Consider the following 24,150-nt stretch of genomic DNA (forward strand, 5'->3'; position numbering starts at 1 on the left):
AAGGGGGTGCGCATGGTTGTTTAAGATTATTCCATAGCATCTGTACCCAAGTTTACAATTTTATGTATTGCCAGGGAAATCACTAAAAAGCAGTTCTGTCGATTGTAGCGTGTTTAGGGAGCCCAACTATACCATTCCTTGGCCAAACTGAAGCGTTTTCTGACATTTACATAAAAAGTCGAGTTATTTTATAATTATAATTATTGATTAAGGCATTCATTGGGCAAAAACATACAACGCCTTATTGAAAAATTAATGTTGGAAATAAGGCCAATTAAATTTCTATTTTTGTTGTGTTCCTGCTTGCTAGCTCAAAATGAACAAATAAATAAATTTATCATTAAAAAAAACGAGAATTCTTTTGCAGGTTGCTGGGCCGAAGTAATAAACAAAAAATACATGATTTAATTTCTTGTTTAAATAATTCAAAATAAAAAACAGTTTTTTCTCATATTGTCAATGAAGAGCTGAGGTATAGTCTGTTCAAAAATATAGGTTCATTAGTTGAAATAAAGAAACTTTAGAAAACACTACAGAGTGGGTAGCTTAGCAAGAGACTCCTACTCCGACTCCGGCTTCAGAATAATTGGCAAGTCCTACTCCTGCTTTCCAAAAACACCTAACTCTGCTGACTTCGACTCCACAGCTCTGCCTCAAACAATATCCATCTCGCTGGCGATATTTTTTCGGTTTCTTTTTTTATTGTCAAGCTCAAGGATGACCCCTAAACTACTTTAAAATAGTTTATAATTTTTAAATCCAAGATGGTGGCTAGTGCGTCCATCCCGGAAATTCCCGGGATTTTCCCTAAACCGGAAATTCCCGAATCCTGGGATTTTTTTAAATTTTGCCCCAGTAATTCCCAAAAGTAAAAAAATCCATTTTTGGTATAGAAACTCGTATTTGGTTGTGGAACAAATGAACACTTAGTAATCGACAAGATTTTTAAAGCATTAGTAAATTTGTATTCAGCATATATTAACATTTATTTGGCTTATGAGGGAAAATTACTTAAATTTTAGTTTACGGATCCGCAAAATGCCTACCGCTTGAAATATTTTCCATTAAATTTTATTTATTTTTCAAACATTTACGTTTAATGATGATTTTAAACTTAAAAAAATCATATTTAATTATTGTTTATCAAACATCGACATCTGGAGCAAATCAGGACAATAGTAACGAATTAAGACAGCTGTTTAAGCCAATAATGTTCGCATAATGTTCTAATATTTTGTTAATAAAAAAAAACAATTAGTACACCGATTTTCAAATTTATTGCTCTAAAATATCCTGTACTTATTCAAACTGCAGTCTGGATTTTCCCCAGTTGGCGGTAGTGATTTAAAGATAATTTGTAAAATATATTTTTTTTTTCATAAGACATGAAATTCTAAACTTTTCTAAAATTTTACATTGGATGGTATCATTTTATTTGTTTCCGTTGCGTGTATTTTTTACGGTATCAATGATTTTTCTAAGCTTTTGTAATCATTTCATATTAAAAATAAAAGAAACATATTAATAAGAATTGTAAGGTTATTAATATGAAATAATTTGAATCACATAGGATTAAACCTAATGATTTTATAATTGCTCATTCAAATAAATTATTTGTGCTGATATTTCCTACCAAATTCAGTAGATTAACCTTCGGGAAGTCGCGCTAGTGTACTTTGTACACCAGATTTGGGAAACTTCGAAAAACAATTATAGTTTATAAAAAAATTTGGTTGCAGAATTTTAATTTAATTTTAATTTTTATTGTCAAAGTAAGAATTAAAAAGTAATAGTTCTTGATTCGATTATCCAAAGTCCCACCTTCGGATAATGGAACTACGGAAAATCGAAACTTCAGATAATCGAGGTTTCGAATAATCGAGTCTGAACTGTATAAAAAACGTAATTAGACCAAATTAAAAGTTAAACAAGACTTTGCAAAGAAAAAAAAAATAATAAATGAACCTTGAATTTTAAGAATAAAATTTTTAAAACAAGTCATGAGTTTCCTATGCAGATAGGACCTTTTAAAAATTTAATCTAGAATTAGGTTTTCAAAGTTTTAATCAATTTGAAAATTAAAACTCATGTACCAATCGTCCCCACCAACACTACACCACCTATCAACTCCATCTTGCTTCTTGCACAAACATCAACCAAGCTTTTATGCTCGAAAAAGCTCATTTCAACATATCAAGCAGCCAAAAAGCTTCAACGAAAGCTCTCTCTTTCTCTTTTGGCTCTTCTCTCTTCTGGAACTGTGGTGATAACGCACACACCCGCCTGTTTGCCATTCAACATAAAAACATGCAACATCTGTTGATGAGAGAGAGGGGGCCCGGTTTGTTATTATGTTTTTTTTTTTTGTTTCTCTGTGTAGTTGCACATTCCATCAAAGGTGCAAGGTGCATCGCAGCCGGGTGTTGTTTTTGCTTGTTTTCATCTGTTGTAATGTGTTTTTGGGCAGTTTTTAGCGATGTTTTTATGTACATGTCGTGTATTGAAAGTTTAAATTTGTGTGTGAAATAACAAAATTGCAATATATTCTAAAAATAAACGCTACTTTGTTTACAACTCATTCCACCCTCCATCAAAGTGTTTGTACCATCGGCGGCTGCCGGCTGGAAGTTGTGGTCGTACCACCACGCACCAACACTCTTTTCCAGCTAATTGAGTATACGTTCAGCGTTGTATTGCTACTTAGTGTTGCCTCTCCCAGAACGTTGGCCGTATAGTCGATAGCAATCGATTGCTCCATTAGTTCCGTACGTGCGGTCGTCGTCGTAACAGTTCCTCCCGTTCAATTAGCTTAGAACTTCAGTTTTTTTTTTTTTTGTTCCGTGTCTTCCCCCCGAATGTTCTCTTCTACGACGTTCAACTGATAGTGGATAACGTCAGCGAAGCTTGATTTGTTTAGTGTTTAGTGTGCACATTGCATTGCAAGGTGGATTGATAGCCTGAATCCGCGCAGAGCTGATAAGCCGGCCGCGGGCTGGGTTCGATTCTCGGCTGATTCCCGCGATCGTTGGTCAGTTGAGTCGCAGTAGCCTGGGAGGGAGCATCCCATCGACAAGCTAGCCAGGCTAGCTGATAAAGAACGACACCGCGGCCTACTTCGTCTCCATCGAGAAATTAAGAAAAAGAAAAGTGCCTTTTGTATGTTATATAAGTGAGAGTGTGTGCCTTTGTACGTATTCGTATAACAATGGTTAAAGTGTGAAACTATAAAAAAAATAGTGACTCGTTGTGCATAGGGTAAAGATGACAACACAAATTGATTTATGTTTGTGTTCTATGCTGCAATGAAGTCAACACTACAATAAGAAGGAAGATACCCCGGGTTTGAACTTCAAAAACATCAACAAACTGAACACGCGTGTGTCGCGTGGAACCGGTTTTCGGCGCGCACTTTGGAACGCCTTGAACAGGGGTCGCGAGATTTAATGATCAGCCACAGCCGGACCGGAGCAGCAGCAGCACATTGTTGAGTCTCTGTACATGCATGTAGTTCAGCGAACGACAACGACTTAATCAAGGTCAGTAGTGGAGCTCAAAGTGCAGTTTAAATCGTGCGACCTTTTGTACTACAATTGGAGCAAGTTGACAATTCTAGTTCCAGATTTTTTTTCTTGGCGAAATTAAATAATTTTGTGCAGCAATTGACAAAACTCCCCTACCCACAGCTAATCTTCAAAGCCACCCTAATCGAGGAAAGATTGCATCACACAGAACGCATAACGCGTGGTATAGTACTTCGACATGATGGTGGGAATTGTATTATATTTATATGGCGTTCAGATAAGAAAGCAGTCAAACGGCAACAGGCCGATGTTTGGAGGGGAGGTTGACCGCGAAGGTCAGAGGTCGTTTACCACCTCACTGCACTGTGTTGTACTGCTGCTGGGTGATTGTTGTCAGGAAGGCGGCAAGGTAACTGTGCGATGAAGTTTACTAGGTCAAGTTCAACTTTAGATGTGAGATTTTACTATGATTCAAAAACCAACAGAAAATATTTGTTTTTTTTTTCAAAAACTTTTTTATAGATTTAAGGCAAAATCTTATAGAAATAAATCTTTACAAAATTTTGCTTTTGCTCCATAAATAAATAATTCAAATAACTAACTACCCATGTTGAATGAAAACTCCCAGTAATGATGTCACAGTCTAGACTCGATTACCCGAAGGCCTTGGGAAAAATTCACTTCGGATAATCGAAACTTTCTTATCCAAGACGGCGGCCAGTATGGTGGTGACGAAATATTGAAAAATACATTTTATTATTTAATATGCAATCAACTTTTAAAATTTATCTAAAATGGGTTCGCAGAACTAAATTTGATGTAAAAAAACAAGAAATATTTTTTTTTGTTCGTGATTTAACTATCCAAATTTCTATACAAACATTCAGATAATCGAACTTTGGATAATCGAACTTGGGATAATGGAGTCTGGACTGACATTTTAAACCACAGAATCAGTTCTCTGAAAATGTCAGAAAACAGACCAACTGCTAGTTTGGTGAGACCGAGGTTAAATTGGATGTGAAAGCGTCGTCTTCCTACATCCGAATACCGCTCTGTTGAAAATTTCGGTGAAATCGGTCTAGTTTGGCGATTTTGCCTTGCTTTCATGGAAAAATACCAGACATTTGACATTCTTTTAAACTTTCATGTTTATATTTTAAAATTACAGTAATTTTCGAGCATTGAGCGAGTTGTGGCGCTATAACCACGGCAAATAGTGTCCAGGGCATTCGTGGAAATACAATGTCCCATCCCAGAGGGTCCCGGAGTACCAAACCTTCTTAGCATGATGCTCCCAACGAATACAATCAAATCTCGGAGCGTATGGTGGTGTGTCCCCACGCTTCTTCCTCCCCTGTCGATTCAGAATTGTGTTGTTGCCTTTCTTACAAAAGAAAGGTTTAAGGTTTGCTTTTGGAAAAATGCTTTTTTCAGAAATCTTTAAAAAAAAATCGTGCACGGCGGGGAATCGTCCCAGAAAAAAATCCTATTACTAATTTTGGTTTTGATTGAAGGTTTTGATGCGCTCTTTCAATTGAATTTTGGCCCGAAACCCGGAACTCAAAGCCTGATTTTTCAGTGCACTTTTTTTGAAATAGGGTAGGGTAGTCATCAATGAGACACTTTTGGTTTTCAACTTTCAACGATTTTTCTCATTTTTTCATCAGCATGTTTTAATGAGCTTTTATTTGCATTATCTTTCTTTTAATGTGTTCTAACATTGACCAAAATATGAGATCGATCCGACATCTACAGCCAGAGTTATTCAACTGTCTCATTGTAGACGCACTTGGCAGGAACAATGAGACAGCTGGGGAACAATGAGACACTTTACAAAAATCAACATTTTTCTAGCAAAACATCATGTTTTTGTATTGTTCCATTTCAGGTGACTTGCCTTGAACATTTTAGAGCAACTTTGCCAACATGAAACTTTTAATAACAAAAGTTACACTAAAAAGTATTGAAATTTTGTAAAATCCATATATTAATACCAAATAACTTAGTATTTTTGGTTAAATGAAGTTTAAACTCTATAAATATGCCAAAATCACTTTTAATTCATGTTTTGAAAGATTTCCATCGATTTTGAAAAGTTTATTGAAGAAAATCAAAGTGTCTCATTGTTACCCATGGGCTGAAATGAGTGGGGAACAATGAGACAGCCCTGGATTCTGGGTATATTCTAAATTTTGGCCAAATCTAATGAAAGGACATTGTAGCCCAACTTAATCCCTATGGAACGTCGAAAGAAATTTGAAGAAATATTAGTTTTGGTGTAAATGGCAGCCTACGAGCGAAAAAGTATTTTTTGTCCATAATTTACTTTTACACCCCATAATCAAACATTTATGAATAACTTGTCGAGGGAGCGTCCTTCACCAAAGCCACTAATATGGCAGATGTGTATCCAGTAGACACACCTTTCCCCCAAATATAAGCCTGATTGGTTGAAACTACGACTTGTGAGAGCCATTTTATCATTGTTCCCCGTGTCTCATTGATGACTACTCTACCCTACTTGGGCGATGTTTGTATCTGCTCTTAAAAATTTGTGTCTTCCGTCATTGGAAAACCACTCGTAAAACCCACAGTTTTTATATTTCAGATTTGTAAAAGCCGTGGGGTCGGAGACGAACATTTTATTTTTCGATTCACAATTTTCGACTCACAATTTTCGACCAGTAAATGTGGTCAAAGCCATTTTTAGAGGTATTTTTGGACTATTTTACAGATAACACTATCAAATTAAAAGAATTCAGTTTCAAACAAAAAGCCATTCGAAAACATGCGCCTTAAAATGCTTGGGCCCAAAATTTCAAGCTTTCCCAAAATGTATTTCACGAGATATAGCCATGTTAGTGTTTTTCGTCTTATTTTTACCCTATTTTTTCCCATTAAATTTTTGGTTTTATACATATACTGAACATCAAATTCGAAGTCCCGACTCGTTCTCGCTCGAAAGATCGACAAGTCGTCAGGTCGAAGCACATTTACGCTTGCGCGTGAAAGTGTTCTTTCTGGCTTCTCATAATAGATCGACAAAGTGCAATATCGATACATATTCTTTTAGTTAATCATAGACTAACATCAAAGACTGAGTACCCTTTATTTTTTTTTCTAATAATGTCAATCCAATTCAATACTTGAGGTCAAATTCTCACTGGGTGGTATTATTATGTTTCTGAAAAAATAATTGCACCAATATATTTTTCGGAGTTTCATTATTTTGTAAGAAAGGCTCTATTTCACCTCTGGTGATATTCAATCGTGGTTTTCATGCAACTATGGCTTGTAATTTCAATATTTTTTATTTGTTTATTTTTCTCCCACCTCTCGACCCAGGCCAGAACCGAGGGACAGACACTATGAAAAATATTTGAATTGGCCTAAAATAAGTAGAATTAAATTACCTTTTTTACAGTGTTCTTACAGTGTATAAATTCCTTCAATATTAATATATCGTACTATCAACTAGGGTGAGTCGGGACTTCAGTCTGAAATTCATCATCTTTATAAATATAAGAAGTTTGTTATTCAAACATATGGGTGAGGAATCAAATTCTTGAAAATAAGCTCAGGCGGGAATTGGATAGAAAAAGTTGAGAAATATTTAAAAAAAAAATGTTATTCTTGTCAGCCTTAGTTCTTATGAGCGATGCATTCTTTCTACTTGCAGAAAGATGTCACACGAATCCGAGGAGGAAAAGATGTCGCACGAATCTGCGGGGAAAAAGATTCGTAACCGGCGGAAACAAAGCGTTACGAGGGCCGAGGAGACCCCCACCAAGGAGACCCAACAGCAAATCTTACAACCGGACCAACTGTGAGTATACAGAGGGGTCGAAACGAAATTAAAAATGTTGAGAACCCTGCCCTAAAACACGGCGTAAAAGTGTCATTTTGCCAGCTTTAGTTTTTACTAGCGATGTAATCATTCTTCTTGCAGGACACAACAAATCAACAAACCAAAAAGCGGTCGAAAGAGCAGGAAAAAAACAAAGACGTCGTCCGAATCTAAGGAGGAAAAGATTCGCTACCAGCGGACACCTAGCGTTACAAGGGCCGAGGAGATCACAACCGAGGAGACCAAACAGCCAAAATTACTACCGGAGAAACCGTGAGTTCTTTTGCATTAGATGACTGTTTGGGCAAACCATTAGACTTTTAGGATATTTTTGCAAATTGATTAACAATGTTCTATTTTTATTTTTATTTTTTGGATCAATTCTACCTTGAAATCAATCAAAAACATCTAAATAAAAATTGAATACCGATAGACATGAGTGAGCAAAGCACATTTCAAAACTGCAACACTGCCCCCTTTTTAAAATGTTTAACAACAAAGTAAAAGGTGCATCATCCTGTCCGGCGTCATCGCCGTCGCAGAGAAACAAAACGCTAGCATGACGCGACAGAAAAAAAGTTTACGAAACCCAAAACTCTACTAACACCGAGGAGAGTGACTGACTAAACTGCGAGTACAGCTCAGTACCGGACGACCCTGAACTTGGCCTGGCCCCGCCACCCAGTCCATCATCAACGCCGTTCATGAAATGCTTCCAACGTTCACTTTTGTTTGCTTCTGATTTCTTTCGATGCATTCGGTTTTTGGAGGGAGCAATTTGGACAATTTACACTAACTTTGGGTTCAATTGAACCAATGGCGTCTTCCTGCTTTCAAAGCAATTTAGTTGCCCCAAAAACAACATCGTTCGAGGAAGCTATTTTTGTCTTATCTAAACAATAAGCCGGCTCGATAGCGTCAAACTTTCGGCTATCGAACGCGGCTTGTAAACATTTCTCAATAAAGTTTTGCGACCGACGAGATAAAGCAGAACCTCAATCGCAACATCGTAATCTTATCAGTGGTCGACCCCTGGTGGTGGCGCATCAACCAATTCTTATCAGCGATGCAATCTTTCTTCTCCTTGCAGAACCCAACCAACCAAAGAGCACAGCTCAAAGACCATGACAGAAACAAAGATGTCGCACGAATCTGAGGAGAAAAAGATTCGCTACCGGCGGACACAAAGCGTTACGCGGGCCGAGGAGATCACCACCAAGACGACCAAACAGCGAAAGTTACAACCGGACAAACCGTGAGTACATCAGAGAGAGCATGAGTCAGTGCAGCGGTGTTGGACTTTGACTGCGGCCAAACCAGTTTCGACTCTTATCACGTTTTTGCAAGCTCTTTTGAGCGCGCCGTCGTTTTGGCTGTCACCAAGAGCAGATGGGCACACGAATTTAAATCGTTCGAGCAGTTCAGGAAATTGGGTTCAATTACAACTGGTGATAACGGCGACAGGAATCAATGACCGAATTTGGAGGTTCTTATCGGGTGAACGAATTGAATTGCATGTAAATTTCGTGCAGCTCGGCAAGGTGAAGACTCGACAGCACGTGCTATTAGACCGATTATCTTTTGAGGAAACGGAACTACTAGCCTACTAGCTGAATATCGACGTAAATTTGTTTCTTTTATTAAGTTTTTTAAAATTAAACGACATTTTTATATTACAAAACGTATCGCTTGTGAAAGTTTCTGTCCCTTCAAAACATAATCTCAACTGAAAATTTCAAAACTATCAATTCTAGAGTAAATTTTTAAACCAACCTATGAGTCGTGGGTTTCCTATGCAGATAGGACCTTTTGAACGTTTAATCTAGAATTGTTTTTTTTAAATATCAGTGCTTTAGTCCATTGAGATGGTGAGATTAATTTGAGAAAAAATAAAAATTCAAAAAATAAACATCAAATACAGTTATTCCTCATATTCGGAACAGTTTACAGATCGGCCATTGTTCAACAAATCATGGAAAATCGATAATTGAACTTAATGATTCGCTTTTACCTTCATGTGAAAGCTTTTCTTGCGATCTTTCGATTGATGTTTTGACCGACCATATTTTTCCGTTTTACATCAAGTTTTTAAAGAAAAACATTGACCCTTGAAATCCACAAATTCGGAACACTTTTTTCTTACGATGTAAACAAACTTTTTTTTTCTCTCCAGGAGTACTTATTTTTTTGCAAAATAATGACTTCACACTCTGAAACCAATAAAACTAATGCTAAGTAATGTTTTATAAATGGTCTGATAATTTTTTTGTGAAAATATTAGTTAAATTCGGGTGTTCCACAATTGTGGGAGGTTCAATAACATCCCACAATTATGGAACAGGCAATTTGGAGGAAGTGTTTTGCTGCTCTGGATAAAATAGTCTTAAAAGGCAGGTTTTTGTTTGAAAAGTACTACTTTTACTAGTGAAATAGCAAGAGAATGTCCAAATAAAGGTCCTCAAAATAGTAGGGTCGACAGAAAAGTTGCATTTTGCATCCTATTGACAAATTACCACAAAAGTGTTCCGAATATGTGGGATGACTGTAACCAGACTTTCCTTTTGACGGGTGCGACAACGGTTTGCTATGATACCGGTTTTTCTATGCGCACCATTTCTCGTCACGAAAAAAACCCGACACAGCTCGGTAGCTTGATCGGTGCACCGAAACCAAAGTTTGGTGTGACGGCGGTGTGGATCGGGTACACAAAACTGACTTGGCTTCTGTGCCTACCACACGGGAGAAGTTTAGAACTCTTGATGCCTAGCAAGCCAGCTGAAATCAACACTTCTTAACCCGGGCATGGTCTTCGGGTCTATATGACCCAAGAGCATGATAAAAGTTATCGTAACTTTTGACCTTTGGCACTTACAGAGCTGAAATTTTATGACTTTGTGTATCTTACCAAGACACACATTTGAGCCAAAAATGGACTTCCGGTGGCCACCGGAAGTGCCCCCCAGAAAAAAAGTCACACTTATGGTACTCGGGTCTATATGACCCAGAAATGTTTTTGGCTGCCAAAATTCGGAATCTTGACCGATTTTGGATGTCTTGGCCGCAAATGAAAGGTTAGAATGTCTACTTTGCGATTCCGACTGGCAGAACCGGTTTTGGGCACTGTGGCCACCGGGAACCTGCTACAACCGAAAAAAGTCCTTTTTGAGGCTCCGACTTTGAGGACCTGTATCTACGGAACGATAACACATAGCGGGTTGCTTCCAGTTGCATTTGACGGGTAATAACCTCAACTTTAAGCTCCCGTAGAGATGATTTGTCAAAAGTGGACACCGGTTCCGTTAACCCGGAACATCCGAAAAACATGATTTTTTCAGCTTTTGTTATAAATTCAACACATTAGTCAATTTTTTCAACCGGATTTTTTGTAAATCATTATATACATACACTACATACTACTTCTGACTGTTTGGGATCGTTCCGGCCAATTGTGGCCAATCTGGAACCGGTTCCAGGGTACCACCAAAACGGTTCCAATAATGGTATCGCTAGAAACCCGTCATGTTGCATATCAAACTTCATGAAATTGAAAATTATGACCATCTGAGGTCATGCCGATATCCTCTGACCCAACCTGGTCACTCCGGAACCGGTTACCGGTGGCCACTGGGGGACACTGCCGGAGTATGCAAAGAACCCTACCATGCGACGTATCAAACTTCATGGAATAGAAAATTATGACCATCTAAGGTCATGCCAATATCCTATGACCCAACCTGGTCACTCCGGAACCGGTTACCGGTGGCCACTGAGGGACACTTCCGGAGTATGCAGGGAAGCATATCATGCGACATATCAAACTTCATGAAATAGAAAATTATGACCATCTGAGGTCATGCCGATATCCTCTGACCCAACCTGGTCACTCCGGAACCGGTTACCGGTGGCCACTGGGGGACACTTCTGGAGTATGCAGGAAAGCATATCATGCGACATATCAAACGTCATGAAATTGAAAATTATGACCATCTGAGGTCATGCCGATATCCTCTGACACACCCTGGTCACGCCGGAACCGGTTACCGGTGGCCACTGAGGGACACTTCCGGAGTATGCAAGGAAGCATATCATGCGAAATATCAAACGTCATGAAATAAAAAATTATGACTATCTAAGGTCATGCCAATATCCTATGACCCAACCTGGTCACGCCGGAACCGGTTACCGGTGGCCACTGGGGGACACTGCCGGAGTATGCAAAGAACCTTACCATGCGACGTATCAAACTTCATGAAATAGAAAATTGTGACCATCTAAGGTCATGCCAATATCCTATGACCCAACCTGGTCACGCCGGAACCGGTTACCGGTGGCCACTGAGGGACACTTCCGGAGTATGCAGGGAAGCATATCATGCGACATATCAAACTTCATGAAATTGAAAATTATGACCATCTGAGGTCATGCCGATATCCTCTGACCCAACCTGGTCACTCCGGAACCGGTTACCGGTGGCCACTGGGGGACACTTCTGGAGTATGCAGGAAAGCATATCATGTGACATATCAAACGTCATGAAATTGAAAATTATGACCATCTGAGGTCATGCCGATATCCTCTGACACACCCTGGTCACGCCGGAACCGATTACCGGTGGCCACTGAGGGACACTTCCGGAGTATGCAAGGAAGCATATCATGCGAAATATCAAACGTCATGAAATAAAAATTATGACTATCTAAGGTCATGCCAATATCCTATGACCCAACCTGGTCACGCCGGAACCGGTTACCGGTGGCCACTGGGGACACTGCCGGAGTATGCAAAGAACCTTACCATGCGACGTATCAAACTTCATGAAATAGAAAATTGTGACCATCTAAGGTCATGCCAATATCCTATGACCCAACCTGGTCACGCCGGAACCGGTTACCGGTGGCCACTGAGGACACTTCCGGAGTATGCAGGAAGCATATCATGCGACATATCAAACTTCATGAAATTGAAAATTATGACCATCTGAGGTCATGCCGATATCCTCTGACCCAACCTGGTCACTCCGGAACCGGTTACCGGTGGCCACTGGGGGACACTTTTGGAGTATGCAGGAAAGCATATCATGCGACATATCAAACGTCATGAAATTGAAAATTATGACCATCTGAGGTCATGCCGATATCCTCTGACACACCCTGGTCACGCCGGAACCGGTTACCGGTGGCCACTGAGGGACACTTCCGGAGTATGCAAGGAAGCATATCATGCGAAATATCAAACGTCATGAAATAAAAAATTATGACTATCTAAGGTCATGCCAATATCCTCTGACCCAACCTGGTCACTCCAGAACCAGTTACCGGTGGACACGGGGGGACACTTACGGAGTATGCAAGGAAGCATATCATGCGACATATCAAACTTCATGAAATAGAAAATTATGACCATCTAAGGTCATGCCGATATCCTCTGACCCAACCTGGTCACGCCGGAACAGGAGGCCACTGGAGGACACTTCCGGAGTATGCAGAGAAGCATATCGTATCAAACGTATCAAACTTCATGAATTTGAAAATTATAACCATCTAAGGCGGTGGTCACCAAAAGGCGACCTGCAGGCCGTATGTGGCTTACCGAGGTCTTCTGTACGGCCTTCGGGATGGTTTTGAAATTATTTTTGAATCCGGCCCACTTTGCGTTCTCATATGAAGTTCGCTAGAGAAATCATGAACTAAGTTTCTTTAAAAAGAAAAAATATGTTTTTTTTACGAAATAACCATAATTGATTTCTGGTTTCTACAATATTTATAAGATCGTGGGAAGTAATAAACTAGTGGTGCCTTATTTTCCTGAAGAATTTATAAAACGATTAAATTACTAAATTTGGAAATAATGAATATTAAACATTCATTCCTTTAAAAATATAAAATTATGAATGTGATAGTGTGACAAAAACTTTGTATTATCTGGGAATCACGTTGCTAAAAATACTAAGAATAAATAAATATCCAGCAGTTCTAAACATCAGATCACATTCTGACTAAAACTTGTTAGAAATATTGAATAAGGAAATTATAAAATATGAATTTCGGACTAATATTTTTTGGTTCAATTTTGTTATCCTAAAAAATCGACAGAACATAAAAATTCTATTTGATTATATTTTTGATCTTTTTTTTTGTGCCCTAATCTTTGATTCAAAATGAAACGAGAAGATTGTACTTCGTACGAAAAGATCGTAAAAAATTTCAAAATCATTGAAAAATCACTTTTTTATCTTGTTCAATTATACAAATTTTTCGAAGCAAAATAAACTTCTAAATTTCAATAAATATGATTTTTTCCTATAACATACGAATAATTCAAAACTTATTTCTGTTACTTCAAAATTCACTCAAAAAATCATTGAAAAAAATTGCAAAACATTCAAAGCTTAAATAGAACAATCAAACCAAATGTGTACGCAAAACCAAGAAAATAATTATCAACAAAAAAAAGTTATTATAAATATAACAAAAAAATATAATTTTTTTAAGTGAAATATTGTCGAATTGTACAACAGTTATATTTTAAAACATGAAATATGATGAGGATGTTGATTTTTTTTTCAATTGATTATGTATAATTGGTGACAATTTCTAAGTTGTCAAAAATTTAGTTGTTTGTCAAAATTTCAATTTCAAACTATTCAACTCTACAACTTATTTTTTAATTATATATTTAACATGTTGCCCACGACTCTTGGGCAAATTTCCAAATTAGCCCGCGATGATCAGCTGAGGACCACTGATCTAAGGTCATGCCGATATCCTCTGACCCAACCTGGTCACTTCGTAACCGGTTACCGGTGCCAGTGGGGGACACCTCCGGAGAATTCAAGGAAACATGTCACGCGACGTAAATTAAAAATTATCATCATCTAAGGTCATGCCGATATCCTTTGACCCAACTTGGTCACTCCGGAACCGGATACGGGTTGCCACTGGGGGACACTTCCGGAGGGTCTGTAAGTTAGGTAATTTTGGAAGGTTCAACTAAATTTATCTACTACAGAAAATTCAAACCGCCATCAATTAAATGGTTCCGGAATGGTAATCGGGCTCGGTTGTGTAGCTGCTAGTGTGATTGCGTCCACATTTCTTGTGACGAGTAATGTGTCATCACGCCTTTTATCGGATGGGAAAGTAGAACGTCGGTTCCAGCCTCAGTTGTTGTACGGTCATTTGATCATTCCAGTTTTCTCCCAGCTATAATTACAATCAACACTCCAAACCAAGCCTGCTCCGGTGGAGTCGCTGGCGGCGGTTGGACTCCCAATCCAAAGGTTGTCAGTCCGAACCCTGGGATGGATGGTTCCTTGGAAAATAAAAAGGATTTGGTGCTCTCCCCATTAAAACCTTTTAAATCTTAGGTTCGAGAAGAAACTTCAAACTTGGTTCTTTGCATGTTTCACAAATTTCCTCCATTCCCAACCCATTTTCGGTTCCAAATTAATCAGGATGGGCCGGAGGACATGGCCATCAGAACTTGTCTCCCAGTGGCCAGGTTGGATTAAAAAACGTGGGCAAGACCTTTGGTGGTCATAATTTGCAATTTCATGAGGTTTGATATGTCACATGATATGCTTCCTTGCATACTCCGGAATTGTCCCCCAGTGGCCAGCGGCAACCGGTTCTGGCGTAACCAGGTTGAGTCAAAGAATAGCGGCATGTCCTTAGATGGTAATTATTTGCTACTTTATGAAGATTGATATGTCGCATGATTTGCTTTCCTGCATACCCCGGCAGTGTCCCCCAGTGTCCACCGGTAACCGGTTCCGGAGTGACCAGGTTGGGTCAGAGGATATCGGCATGACCTCAGATGGTCATAATTTTCAATTTCATGAAGTTTGATATGTCACATGATATGCTTCCCTGCATACTCCGGAAGTGTCCCTCAGTGGCCACCGGTAACCGGTTCCGGCGTGACCAGGGTGTGTCAGAGGATATCTGCATGACCTCAGATGGTCATAATTTTCAATTTCATGACGTTTGATATGTCGCATGATATGCTTTCCTGCATACTCCGGAAGTGTCCCCCAGTGGCCACCGGTAACCGGTTCCGGAGTGACCAGGTTGGGTCAGAGGATATCGGCATGACCTCAGATGGTCATAATTTTCAATTTCATGAAGTTTGATATGTCGCATGATATGCTTCCCTGCATACTCCGGAAGTGTCCCTCAGTGGCCACCGGTAACCGGTTCCGGCGTGACCAGGGTGAGTCAGAGGATATCGGCATGACCTCAGATGGTCATAATTTTCTATTTCATGAAGTTTGATATGTCGCATGATTTGCTTCCCTGCATACTCCGGAAGTGTCCCCCAGTGGCCACCGGTAACCGGTTCCGGCGTGACCAGGTTGGGTCATAGGATATTGGCATGACCTTAGATGGTCATAATTTTCTATTCCATGAAGTTTGATACGTCGCATGGTAGGGTTCTTTGCATACTCCGGCAGTGTCCCCCAGTGGCCACCGGTAACCGGTTCCGTAGTGACCAGGTTGGGTCAGAGGATATCGGCATGACCTCAGATGGTCATAATTTTCAATTTCATGAAGTTTGATATGCAACATGACGGGTTTCTAGCGATACCATTATTGGAACCGTTTTGGTGGTACCCTGGAACCGGTTCCAGATTGGCCACAATTGGCCGGAACGATCCCAAACAGTCAGAAGTAGTATGTAGTGTATGTATATAATGATTTACAAAAATCCGGTTGAAAAATTGACTAATGTGTTGAATTTATAACAAAAGCTGAAAAATCATGTTTTTCGGATGTTCCGGGTTAACGGAACCGGTGTCCACTTTTGACAAATCATCTCTACGGGAGCTTAAAGTTGAGGTTATTACCCGTCAAATGCAACTGGAAGCAACCCGCTATGTGTTATCGTTCCGGAGATACAGGTCCTCAAAGTCGGAGCCTCAAAAGGACTTTTTCGGTTGTAGCAGGTTCCCGGTGGCCACAGTGCCCAAAACCGGTTCTGCCAGTCGGAATCGCAAAGTAGACATTCTAACCTTTCATTTGCGGCCAAGACATCCAAAATCGGTCAAGATTCCGAATTTTGGCAGCCAAAAACATTTCTGGGTCATATAGACCCGAGTACCATAAGTGTATGTACGAAACGAAGACCATGGCCAGGTTAATGGTGTGGTTGTCAAAGGCACTGCATTAGTATTTTAAAGGTTCTTGGTTCGAATCTCGACAGTTATTATTTTGTTTTTGTGAATGTTTTTATTTATTCAGAATAATTCTTTAGGAACAGAATTTCGTAGTGTCATGAAATATATACTCTAACTTCTAGTGCATATAATCCTGAAATAGGCATTTTCTGCCTGCATAATACAGAACGTTTTCTCTATTCCACTACAAAAATCCATTCAATTTTTTAATCCTTTGGCTAGAGCGTCGCAGTTTCTAAGTAGTTTTTTTTAATGTATGTAATCACTAATTTTGATAATAAACATTGAAAAAAATCCTCAAAAATATTTATGTCAGAATTGAACCAGGAACCTCGTGATTAAAGACGGAGATCACAACCGCCAGGCCAACCCGAAGATGTGAATGATGGCTAACAAACCTCAATCAAAACAATGTCACCTCCGGTTTACTTGGATCAACCATTCTGTTGAGTTGCATCTTGGTATACAGTTGGGTGCACCGGTGGTGTACCAAGGTGCTTTCGGTACAGTTGCTATGGTGTGACAATAAACAGCTCGGTTTGGGTTCTAGAGTGACACGAAAACCGCACCACGGCGCACCCGATCTTGGTGTTCAGTGAAGCCTGACTGTAACACTGTTTTTTATGCCTATTGGGCCACAACAAAACTTCAAAATTTGAGACTGGTTGGTTGTGCTTATATTTTGTGCATTAAATTTAAATTTGGACAGAGCCGCTATTTTTTTAAATATTTATTCTGATCGATTTGGCATTTTTCAAATGATGAACTTGATCATTAAATTTCAAAGTTATTTTTATGGATAAGAGTAGAAAATTTACAATAATTTAGATTTTTAACACTAACGCATAAGCTTTTTGGTTGGAGTAAAAAAGTGTAAATGGTGTAATTCTGGTATAATGCAGGAAATACAGTCCAGACTCGATTATCCGATGTTTCGATTATCCGAAGTTTGATTATACGAAGGTTTGTATGGGACTTCGGATAATCGAATCATGAACATAAAAAGACATCGAAAAAAATTTCGTGGTTCGATTATCCGAAGTTTCGATTATCCGAAATGATTTTTTTCCGAGGCCTTCGGATAATCGAGTCTGGACTGTACGTAACTTGTATCCACAAACATCGAATCTTTGCGTACAAGTTGAATCTAGAGCAGGGGTGCTCAAAGTTTTTGAAGGCCGGGCCAAATTTGAAGCTCAAATGAGCTTGCGGGCCAAATTTACAAAAAAAGGTTATTAAAAAAATTACTTTATTTTAATTTAAAAGATTCAATTTCTGTTATTTGAAAAAAGTGAATTCAAAATAATAGAAACCACAAAATAACGGTTTTCTATTGGTATTGTTGATTTTATTAATTTAGGTATTTAAAAAAACAAGTTTTTAGCTGAATGTATTAGTTTTTAATGTTTAGTTTTTATATTTCGAAAATGGTAACATTACATGTTGAACAATTCTTCTAAAAGCGTAATTTTATGTATAGGTTAAGTGTGGCTAATGAAAAATCGTTGAGAGCCAGAATTTCAACATATATTTCATCGAAAATTCACTAAAATTGAAATTATTTTGAACAAACCCAAACATGCTCAAATGATTCTAAATGCAAAGGAATGCATATTTTATTTATTTCAGCTGATTGCACTTAAATTTAATTTTTTTGAAGTTTTTAAGTTTTTTTGGAAATTGTTTTTGCTCCTGGGTTTTTGAGCCAATTTTTTAATAGTGTGAGAGGAGTGGGTTGATCGACGAAAACTATGTAAAATATTTACAACATCCTCCGATTTCCACATTTTGTCTGCCTGAATCAGTTGGTAGTCAATCAGATTCGTTATCTAACTGTAAAAGGGTCATTATGACTTGCAAATTAATAAAGAAAACTTATATTTTTGCAACTATTACAGAATTCTTCCTAAGTCAAACTTGAACTTTTTTTTTAAATATTTCCAAAATTTTTGATGAAAGTTTTGACGATATTTACTAGTTTCACTCACAAACGTGTGAAAGTGTTTTTTTTTTTGTTTATTTTTTTTTGAACAAATTATTTGTATCATAAAGTGGGGATCAAAATATTGATAAATCATAAGTTTTTTTATTAACAAAATATAAAAAAATAGCATATAAATATTTAATATAAACCATAATTGTTAAAAAAAAGGATAAAATCGCTTCACAACGGGTCAACGGGCCATTTTACATGATCATTCAAAATGAGTCCGCGGGCCACAAAATATCACCTCGCGGGCCACGTTTGGCCCGCGGGCCTTACTTTGGTCACCCCTGATCTAGCGAAGCTATTTTTATAAGCGCAAAGACCTTTTTCTAATTTATTGGTTTAGTTTTTTATATGCCTCGAAATATGGTTAAAAATATTTTTCTTTTGTTGAAGATAATGTTTCTAAAGTATGATACAGAAATTATAAAAATTTTTTTTTTTGTTTAAGGAAAATATTTAGTAAAAAATAATGTTTAATGTTTCTATACTTTTAGTTTGATAAAAGTTAGTTTTATCTGTCATTGAAAAAAATGCTCGTAAATATAAGGTTACTCATATATCTGGCTTTACCTCAGCAACCAGCAGATCTACAAAGCCAAAGTGTTCATCATTTTTGAATGGCAAAAACTGAACATTTTGCGAAATAAATTACTTAAAAATACATATAACTTGAAAACGATACTTTAAATCAAAAAAATGTGTAGTCCTTTACGATAACAAATTTGATTAAACAAAACAAAATATTTTAGATATTTTGTCAGGCAATATTTTCGTTTTTTCCAACAAATTATTTTTCAAAAAATTAATGTTTCGGGTACCAGATTTTACACCATCTTAAATTCTAATTCAAAATATGCATTTTTTTATTCCCAAAAGCATATAAAAAAAATCGAAAAACAGCAAACAATTTTAATGATACAGAAATCGTTCAGAAAAATTCTAATCATAACCTACGACTTTTCTGGATATACCCAATCGAACAGAAATTCCCGTCTTAACAAATAGATTTTCAAATGTTCACATGCCCATTTTGTATGTCCAGCCCGCATAATTGTATGAATGCTTTTATGGAAAAACCGGGAAAATCTAATCATGGAAAATGTCTTCTTTTAACGGATGGACAAAGTATTGTTCCTATAAAAAAAATCCAAAAAATGCAAAATTCTAGAAGATTTTTAGTTACAAATTCGAAAATTAAAAATTTAAGGATACAAAAAAAATCAATGAAAAATAACTTAGTTCGCTATTTAAAAAAATGGATTTTCAAATTTTAAAGTTTAAAAAGGTTTAGAATGTTTAGAATTTCTTGACTTTTAAAACTATTTTTGTTTCTTTTTGTTTAATTATTTTTTATTTGTCAGTATTTTTAATTTGATGTTTGTTTTTTTTTATTTTTTGTTCTTAATAAAATATATTCTTTACAACTTCTTGAATTTTCTTATTTTCATTTATTTATAGTTTTATTTAATAATTGATTTTTTTAGCAAATTTGATTGGCTACAGTGTTTGCTCGGAGTCGTGGAGACACCCTAAGAAACCTTCAAAATTATCGAACTTCGGATAAGCGGGTCTGGACTGTTTTTAAATAAGTCCAGAATTAATTATCCGAAGTTCGTAAGGCGTCCAATTTTCCCGGGTTTTGAATTTCCCGGATAATAGGTTTTTTTAAACAGTCATAAAATCAATATTTGTTTTGTTTTTCAAGCTTAAAATCATATAATTAGCTCAATGTTATTAATAGGGTCCTAATGCCATATGTAAATTTTTATGTAAAACGGTAAAAAACTTGATTAAAAACCATTTCTGCTCACTTTTATTCATTTTAATGCAAAATAAAATAAATTAGCAAGACAACATTTTTTCGATGGATCAACTATGATCCCCTTGGAACAAGCTGTCAAGTAGAACCTTTTCTGTCAAGAAAAATCTATTCTAAATCTTTTGCGATCGTACAAACAGTCATTGTACGAAAATAAGAACCAATATAATGATACCAGTCAATGTAAAATTTGAATTTATTTTTTATTTTATCAATTTTTAAGTAATTAACTTTTCGATTTCCTCGCCAAAATCTGAATTTTCAGACCATAAATTGTTTTTTTCCAATTTCGGGAATTCCCGGGGAAAAATATAAAAAAATCCCGAAATTCGGGAATTCCCTATTGGAAACATTCCGGTAAATTTGTCCCGGGCATTCCCGGGTTGGACGCACTAGAAGTTTTATTTCCAATAGTTTGTAAAATTCTGTAGATAATCAAAAAACGGATAAAAAATTCATCGTGCATCTTATGTTATCAAATCGGCACTTTGACGTTCAACTACAGTTCATATAGGTAAGCGATTTAAACTGAAATCGAGTGATGAATATTTCAATCGAAGTTTTTAAGCGAAGATGGCATTCGAATGGCGAACGCCCGAAATGTTAAAATCACGCAGTTACGGAAAAAGTGTGCCATGGCATGACAGCCACATTTTTTTCTAATGTTGGTGCTACTGCGCGATTTTGACATTTAGGGCGTTCACCATTCGAACGCCATCTTCGCTGAAAAACCTGGATAGGAATTGAACAAGCAAGTTTCTATCAAAAGTTTTACAAAATAAGATGTTCAAATACACAGAAAAAAATAATGTAAATTTGGAAGCTTTAATTTTGGAAGGTTGAATATTACCTCTTTTATGATGTAATTTTACCTCAATTTAGAATGAAAAAGTGACATTACAACAGAAAAGTGGTAAAATTACACATTTCCAGAGGCAAAATTACACCTTTTTTCTGACATAAAAGATGTACCCCTTCCCAGATGTAATATTACCATGATTTTTTTTTCTGTGTAGTAAATATAAGAAAAATTGGATGGGGTTAGGAGCAAGTGCTTAATCTGCCAAACATACGAGAATTTCCCATACTCAAGCTCGACAATCGAACATGAAAAACTAAAAAAATAATTCGTAATTCGATCCTCAAAAATTAAATTTTTCCAGGCTATACCAATTTGGATAGCCTTTAAACAGGCAAAGTTCAAGATCCCACTTGCACTTTCATTTCCAAAAAAATAAAGTCATGTCAAACAAGCTACACCGCAAACCATGTCTCTTTCTAATGGCCATCCATCCTTCCCGGAACAAGGCCATTAAAGTGGTTTCCTTTTCTTTTCGCTTATAACTCACTTCTTCCAGATGCCACCATCCGCGGGATTCGCTGTTCTCGTGGAGTTCGGGCTTTGGCAACTTTACCGGCCTGGTCAATTGGGGCTTTCTGCTGCTCACGATGGGAGGCTTTCGGCTGGTGCTCGAAAATCTTATCAAGTACGTAGCAAGTTTGATGCCTCCGGGCTATGTGCAGGTAGTGACGGTTTTGTTCGATCTCGTCAGGTACGGCATCCGCGTCGATCCGGTCCAATGGTTCGTGGTTCTTACGGGGAAGGGCGAGGGCGAGGGCTACCCGTCGTTGGCGCTGGTGTTGTGTGAGTAGTGGGGGGTGACTTCCGGTCGTGGTTGGTTCTAATGTCCTTTTTCGTTACAGATTCGGTGATCCCGGTCGTGCTCTGCCTGGTGGTCGAGAAGTGCCTGGCCAAAGACACGCATTTGATGTTTGGAATCAGCACCACGACTTTGGAGAATGTCGGCATGGTCGTACACGTGATCAACATCATTGTCGTCGTGCTGATCCCGATGGTGTTCATTCACGTCAGAGGGCATACCTTTAGTCTCGGTAAGTGTCCGTTCAAGCGTCTTTGTGCTTGAGAGATTGAAAAAAAACACACTTAATTGCACACCACCCTTCTCGCGTACGGTAATTACTTGAGCCTCAAGTCCACGTGCCGTGTAATCTAACAGCAACTTGTTTGCCTCTACTGAACTTCCCGCAGTGGGTGCCATGGCGGTGTGCTTCCTGTACTGTATCCTGTTCCTGAAGCTGTGGAGCTACGTGCAGGTCAACATGTGGTGTCGCGCCAACCTCAAGCAGCGTGGCCCTCGGAAGCTGCGACGGCAGAGCGTTTCGATCGGGGTGATTCGTAAGTTTACACAAACTATACGCAAGTAGAAGGATTTTCGGACAATTTGTAGAGAGACGACTTGTTCACTTGGTGGTTGAATCGAGAAAAAGACTCAGCCTCGGATCGTTTTGTTTTTCTTCACTTTTGAATTCTCATCAAGATACATTTTTGTTAGGTTGCTAAATGACACATGTCAAAGTGACAGTGTTTATTTAAGTTTCGGTGACGGGTACACCGCATTTAGGAGGCCATTTTGAGCATATTTTGTACTCTTGTTATTCTTTTTCATTTTTAGTATTTTAACAAATTCTACACCTAGAAATGAATGCGACGAAATTTTCTTTCCAAACCTCTCATTTCAGAAAACGAACGCGAACACAACGGCTCCAACGGGACCAACGGAACCGCCAACGGCTTCCGCCCAAACTCAGACTCCAAAGACAAAGCCATCCCCGATCTGGTCCTCTACCCGAACAACCTGCACCTGAAGGATCTGCTCTACTTCCTGCTGGCTCCAACGCTCTGCTACGAGCTCAACTTCCCGCGCACTTCCCGCATCCGAAAGCGCTTCCTCATCAAACGCCTCCTGGAGGTCGTCATCGGATGGCACATCGTAATGGGTCTGTTCCAGCAGTGGATGATTCCGTCCGTGCGCAACTCGCTGATCCCGTTCTCCAACATGGACCTGACCAAGACGAGCGAACGGCTCCTCAAGCTGGCCATTCCGAACCACCTGATGTGGTTGTGCTTTTTCTACCTGACCTTCCACTCGTTCCTGAACCTGATGGGTGAAGTGTTGCACTTTGCCGACCGCAAGTTCTACAACGACTGGTGGAACGCCAACAACATCGACATCTTCTGGCGCAACTGGAACATGCCCGTGCACAACTGGTGCGTCCGTCACCTCTACCTTCCGATGATCGACCTTGGCTGCCCGAAGCAGGCGGCCACCGTTACGGTCTTCTTCTTCAGTGCCTTCTTCCACGAGTACCTCGTGTCGGTCCCGCTCAAGACCTTCAAGATCTGGGCCTTTATGGGCATGATGGCGCAGATTCCGCTCTCGTTCGTGTCCAAGTTTATGGAGCGGCACTACGGCCCCCGGCTCGGCAACACCGTCGTCTGGGCCTCGATCATCCTGGGTCAACCGCTGGCGATCATGATGTACTACCACGACTACATGATTACGCACTACAACGACGAGCTGCTGCTTAATGGAGCTACTTAGACGACGACGACGACGAAGATCATCACGAAGCAACGAATCAGGGTGCAAACATAGATGTTTCTATTGTTCTGTTCTCTAGTTTTTTGTGTGCAGAGTATCTACAGTGACGCCATACATCACAACACACAAACAAAATCACATTCACGTGTTATGCATGCATTTTTTTTTCGGTAGATGATAAGCATATTTTGTACGTTTATTGCTTTTACAAATAAATGTAAACAATTGTGAAACAAAATCTTTCTTTTATTAGCTAGTTTTGCCACTGAGTGATAGAAGAGGCGATCATTTGATTATCTCTGAACAAAAATCATCAGAGAGTATAGCGATCGTCACTGTAGCTTCTGAGATCTCTTCTTGTGTCTCGTGATTCCCAGCGAAGGCATTCTCT

General features: G+C 38.5%; 1 protein-coding gene across 3 annotated transcripts; it reads left to right on the forward strand.

Moving 5' to 3' along the window:
- The first annotated feature begins 2,751 nt into the window (after positions 1-2,751).
- On the forward strand, positions 2,752-23,997 carry LOC6037904 (diacylglycerol O-acyltransferase 1). 3 transcript variants are annotated; one of them, XM_038254381.1, is made up of 9 exons: positions 2,752-3,536; positions 7,204-7,350; positions 7,474-7,644; positions 8,462-8,626; positions 21,714-21,842; positions 21,909-22,000; positions 22,060-22,248; positions 22,406-22,552; positions 22,897-23,997. In XM_038254381.1, the coding sequence occupies exons 2-9, from the start codon at positions 7,208-7,210 to the stop codon at positions 23,757-23,759; spliced, it is 1,899 nt and encodes a 632-aa protein (XP_038110309.1). In that variant the 5' UTR covers positions 2,752-3,536; positions 7,204-7,207; the 3' UTR covers positions 23,760-23,997. The 3 variants fall into 3 exon arrangements, with proteins under 3 accessions (XP_038110309.1, XP_038110310.1, XP_038110311.1); XM_038254382.1 differs by having other exon boundaries at positions 7,231-7,350; XM_038254383.1 differs by lacking the exons at positions 7,204-7,350; positions 7,474-7,644 and having other exon boundaries at positions 2,756-3,536.
- The last annotated feature ends 153 nt before the right edge of the window (positions 23,998-24,150 follow it).

This window comes from Culex quinquefasciatus, chromosome 2 (assembly GCF_015732765.1).
Source record: "Culex quinquefasciatus strain JHB chromosome 2, VPISU_Cqui_1.0_pri_paternal, whole genome shotgun sequence".
In the NCBI taxonomy this organism is placed as follows: domain Eukaryota; kingdom Metazoa; phylum Arthropoda; class Insecta; order Diptera; family Culicidae; genus Culex; species Culex quinquefasciatus.

Coding starts and splice junctions, on each gene's coding strand:
- LOC6037904 (XM_038254381.1), top strand. CDS start 7,208: ATGTCACACGAATCCGAGGAGGAAAAGATGTCGCACGAATCTGCGGGG. Junction 22,001..22,059: donor GTCGTTGGCGCTGGTGTTGT/GTGAGTAGTGGG, acceptor TTTTCGTTACAG/ATTCGGTGATCCCGGTCGTG. Junction 22,249..22,405: donor AGGGCATACCTTTAGTCTCG/GTAAGTGTCCGT, acceptor AACTTCCCGCAG/TGGGTGCCATGGCGGTGTGC.